This window comes from the organism of the source record quoted next, unplaced genomic scaffold (assembly GCF_019419815.1).
Source record: "Pyrus x bretschneideri cultivar Hongxiangsu unplaced genomic scaffold, Pyrus_bretschneideri_v1 Contig18, whole genome shotgun sequence".
Lineage (NCBI taxonomy): Eukaryota > Viridiplantae > Streptophyta > Magnoliopsida > Rosales > Rosaceae > Pyrus > Pyrus x bretschneideri.
The window spans coordinates 3267561-3272697 of NW_025999479.1; the positions used below are offsets into that span (position 1 = coordinate 3267561).

A 5137-nucleotide genomic window follows, 5' to 3' on the forward strand; every position below is an offset into this window, starting at 1 on the left:
CTCACCAAACCCTTTTTCTGGTCCCACATTCTCTCTTGGCCGTAGTTTGACCATTGAACAAAAAAATCTCTTCTCGAGTAGAGATAAACAATGTATCATTCGGAAATATTGAATATACACAATTCTAAATGAAGTAGAATTTGAAATGCATTTAAGATAAAAAAAATTCTTACATAACTAAAACAAGAGGCATGACACACTCAAATTATTAGTCGCATGGTTGCAACAACGTTTACCTTGCACCCAATGTCGCCTGTTCACAAGAGTCTTTAGAGTAGTTAACAGTCATCGAGTGGTGACGGGTAGGTACGTAAATTTAAGAAGAGATGAGGGGCAAATTCGGGTAGTAAACAAAATATCAAAGATTTCTGACTTTTGCCGGTTTCGTCGTGGTTGGCGGTTTCCCCTCGCCCCCTATATAAACACGTTCAACTCAAAAAATCGAAAAAAATAACATAACGCAGAGTCAATATTTTGGATTCAGATCCAAAAAAGCAGTCGGAAGAAAACGAAAACGAAAACGAATTGAGGGAGCTGAAACAAAATTAATCAAATCAATCTAGAAAATGGCGACGGTATCCCCTCTGGCCAAATACAAGCTCGTCTTCCTCGGCGACCAGTCCGTCGGCAAAACCAGCATCATCACCCGCTTCATGTACGACAAATTCGACACCACTTATCAGGTCAATTCCCAATTTTTTGCAGTTTTCCAATTTGTTCGTCTTCGTCTCGATCGATCGATCGATCAGTTTTTTTTTCTTTTTTTCTTTTTTATATTTTCGTGTAATGTTGTTTTTATTTGCTTGCAGGCTACGATTGGAATCGATTTTCTGTCAAAAACGATGTACCTTGAAGATCGGACAGTTCGTTTGCAGCTCTGGTACAGATTCCTGTGTAATTTGCGGTTGATTTTGGAATTAAGATTGTGATTTATGGGTTGATTAAATAAATGATTATTTAGTTAATTAGGGGGACGTTGATTGTAATCAAAATAATGTACATGTCAATTTGTTTGAGGCTGACCCGATTGTTTGTCGATTGCGATGTGATTGCGTGCCATCCATACGTACACATTACGATACGAATAATTGTGTCTTTGTAGTGTTTTAATTTGTTTATAAGAGTAATTTTGATGTATTGGATGTTGCTCTGCGTGAGGGAGAGATAGGGTGGATGTGGCATGTATCCTAAAATACGTATATTAAGCTCGGATCCGATGGGGATGACAGTGATTAAGATCTTGATTGTGCTGCATCATTTGGAGCCAAATAAGTGAATGGAAACCGTGTTAAGCATTCTTAACACGGTTTCCATTCACTTATTTGTAACGAATTAGTGCTTTCTTCAAAATTAGATGTTTGTTTTTTCATTTATACCGCCGTCGGTTTGTAATGTTTTGTTTCCTGCACACCTGATAAGACCTGATCATAGTGGTTTTTGTTGCTTGACTCTAAATGTGTAGGTACGTCTAAGTTGACAAGCAAATATATTGTCCTATTTCGTGTTTCTTTCTATGAGTATTTGGTGAAGAAAATGTTAGGGCTTGTTAATGTAACTCACTCGTTGCTTTGTTAGTTTGTTTTTGTTTACATGATGTACATAATATGTTTGTTTAGGGTCTTCATATTTCTGAACCATGGTATTGTTACTTTACAGGGATACTGCAGGGCAAGAAAGATTTAGGAGTCTGATTCCAAGCTATATCAGGGATTCTTCTGTTGCTGTAATCGTCTATGATGTAGCCAGTGAGTATTGATCAAGAGAAGTTGGGTTTTTTAGAATCATATAGTCAATTCAAAAGTTTCCTCTTTCAATCTGAATTCAGTTTCACCCGGAAAACTATAGAGCTCGTTTGTCATGACTGAGCCTCTTAGTTGGTAAACACTAAACAATTTTGTTTCGGTGTTAAAAAAAATTGGATGGTTGGAAATCAGATACACAGAAAAACCAACTTTCTTTCCTTCTGCCTCTGTGCGGTTGCACATCCATGTATGTGGGCACTCTTGTCTCGTTGCACAGCCCTTACAACATGGAGCATTAAACTCGTTGATCAATTCATCATTTGCCCTTACTTTCTACTCCTCATACAGACGCATTTTGTTTTCTGAACTCCTTGCTGAACCGTTACATGCAGATAGACAGTCATTTCTGAACACCAATAAGTGGATCGAGGAAGTACGGACAGAACGGGGGACTGATGTCATCATCGTGCTTGTGGGGAACAAGACTGATCTCGTTGATAAAAGGTGAGGGCTAAAATTATTCCCTTCCCCTTCATTTTGCAAACAGTAATGTTGTACTTGTGCTGATTAAACAATTTTAGTTTCAGTCCATCTTAAGCACTTAGACATATGTACAGAACCAAAACCTACACGGTCCATATAGGTGTTTCTTCTGCAAGTGAACCATTACCATTCAATCTTTCTAAGGCGATAAGAAATCCAGGCCACCATTTGATGTTGTATTTTGAATACAATACAATTCTTGCTTTATTACAATGCATATGGAATAGACGTTGGAGTGATTTGTTGAGTTTATCCAGTCACTTAAACAATACTAAGTAGTTCGTTTGTTTTAATTTATTAAATTTTCAAAATTGTTCTGACTATACGGTTTTGTTGATCGAACAGGCAAGTCTCGATAGAGGAAGGAGATTCAAAATCTCGTGAGTTCGGAGTCATGTTCATTGAAACTAGTGCAAAAGCAGGATTTAACATCAAGGTAAAGATAAATAAATTACTGATCAATTTTATTTGAGGTATATTTCCCAGGAGGATTTTTATACTACATTGACATGATAATTGTCTTAACTTATTTAGTGTGATTTCTTCTGATACAAGTATTCTTGGTTTCCCACATTTTTGTTTGACTACTACAATTGCAAAATTGCAGCCTCTGTTCCGTAAAATTGCGGCTGCATTGCCAGGGATGGAAACCCTTTCTTCCACAAAACAGGAAGACATGGTCGATGTAAATCTAAGGGCGACTGTTAACTCATCCCAAACAGAGCAGCAAGGGGGAGGCTGTGCGTGCTAGGCGGCCGTTCATTTATTCGAAGGAAAAGAGAAAGCAAGTAGCATAATCAAAATCCAGCCAACGTGGTGATCAAGTAACAGATATATTTACAGCAGTGTGAAGTGGCGTCGATGCTTTCTGTTCCGTCATGTATCAGGCGGTTTTCTTAAGTGTTCATAGGAAACTAGAGGTAGCAATTCTTCTGTTCTAACCTACTTAGTATATGAGAGCTTGGATTGTTTGTTATATTTCCTACAACATATATTTTTTCTTGCAGTATATGCGAATTGCGAAATGCTCCCTGTCTGTTTTGGAGTAGAAATATCGAGAGATTAAGAAAGGAAATCGTCTATAAGCATGCCAGAACCCGTGTCAAATTGCGGTTTTCGAAAAGATATATTGAAAATGAAACTATTGTTCTAATAAATTACGCCATTTTTTTTCAATGGTACGAACTACTCGATAGTAGAAATGAACGATCATGAATGAATGAATTGAGGAAATACTATTTTGTCTTGCCAATTTTATGGATAACAAGCTAGACTACTCAGTAGTCCGGACTACTAAAGACAAACTCTAAATTAAAAGAATGATTAGATAGTTGACTTGGCAATATCTTTGATAGGGATATATGGTGCAATGGGTTTAACTAAGTACAAATTAAACATAGAAATTGTAGAAATGCAAAGTCTCTTTAGACCTTAGGGTTCAAAGAAATAGTTGTCACTCATTGTTCGAACTTAATTTAACAGTAGATCATCATTTAACTTTTTTGCTATACTTTTTATCTACCATTGAATTAAGATCGAATAGTGGGTAACCACGATTTCTTTAAACCTTAGAATCTAGGAGAACATGACTTAGAAAAGGAAAACCTAAATTTATCAGAAGAAAAAAAAAAAAAAAAAAAAAAAAAAGAAGAAGAAGAAGAATGGTTGCGGCCAAGAATAGTTAATGAATTGGCTTAATCACATCTACATTCTTGAAATTCAATTCGAGCCTCACTTAACTATTTGAAATTCAAATTGTCACTTCATTCTCTTGAAATCTAAATTTGTGTCTCATATTACTCTCTACCGTCAGAATCCATTAATAGATACGTTAAAATTGTTTATGTGGCACAAATAGGAACTATTGTCAGTAAGATATGTGCCACAGAAGTGCAATGTAGTTGTAAAAGGGCGGTTGGGAGAAATTAGCATCACCGATGACCTTTCTCCATGGCATAGACGAAACCAATGCCATCATTGTTGGCAAATCAGCCGAAGAAATATTTGGAATACATGTGAAGAATTATTTATCGACAAAGGTTTTTATGACCAAAAGGAATTACCACAAGAAATGCTCCGAGCAAAAGATCGTCAAATTTTTTCAACTCAAACTTAAAAATGACACGAGCTGAAATGACTTACTCATGCAAGCTGTTTTCAAGGATCAAGCACAAACTCGCCCTTCAAATAAATCTCTCTCTTCGTCTTCTTGAATGAATAGTCTCTCAACAGGGAACCTTGTCCAATTAACGTTGCATAGTAACTGTTCGTTTGACTAAAGATATTGTTGGTGTGGCTTGGCTTATACAAGCCGAAGGAGATTTGCCAGACTTGAGCCACATGCTCAGTTGGTCAAAAGTGATTCAATTTTGATAAATGATGAAGTGCTTTTGTTTGATTGTATTAGTGTGCTTGATAAATGATTGAGGGCTGGGAAATTGGTTTTTGCTTGTGCTTTTCTTAGGCGTGTATTAAATTGGATGTTTGGTTGGTTTTTTTGGGGCTTTTCACGTAACTTTCGATACCTAATACAAAATGTAAAGAACCCAAGTTCAGTTTGTCAATTTCTTTTTATGGCTACAAATGAAATTTGGCATGGTTAAATAATCACAAAGTTGCCTTCATTTGATAGGTATCATATGTCATCCAATTTATTCGTCTGCAAAAATTAAAGCTTAAGAGCTAGTTTGTTAACCAATTAGATTGGTATCATATGTGGTCTGATGACCAATGAAGAAAAGGCGAAGGATAGATGGTGAAAGCAGTGTGAATCGATGTTCTAAAAAAGGGTCTATACAGCTGGCCAACACGACAATTAAATACTAATCAGTTAGAAAATCAGGTATGGCGTC

General features: G+C 36.4%; 1 protein-coding gene across 1 annotated transcript; it reads left to right on the top strand.

Moving 5' to 3' along the window:
* Positions 1–492: 492 nt before the first annotated feature.
* Positions 493–3294, top strand: LOC103932608 (ras-related protein RABH1e). The gene is made up of 6 exons (XM_009342236.3): positions 493–683; positions 810–880; positions 1657–1745; positions 2135–2246; positions 2631–2721; positions 2893–3294. The coding sequence occupies exons 1-6, from the start codon at positions 567–569 to the stop codon at positions 3034–3036; spliced, it is 624 nt and encodes a 207-aa protein (XP_009340511.1). The 5' UTR covers positions 493–566; the 3' UTR covers positions 3037–3294.
* Positions 3295–5137: the final 1843 nt, after the last annotated feature.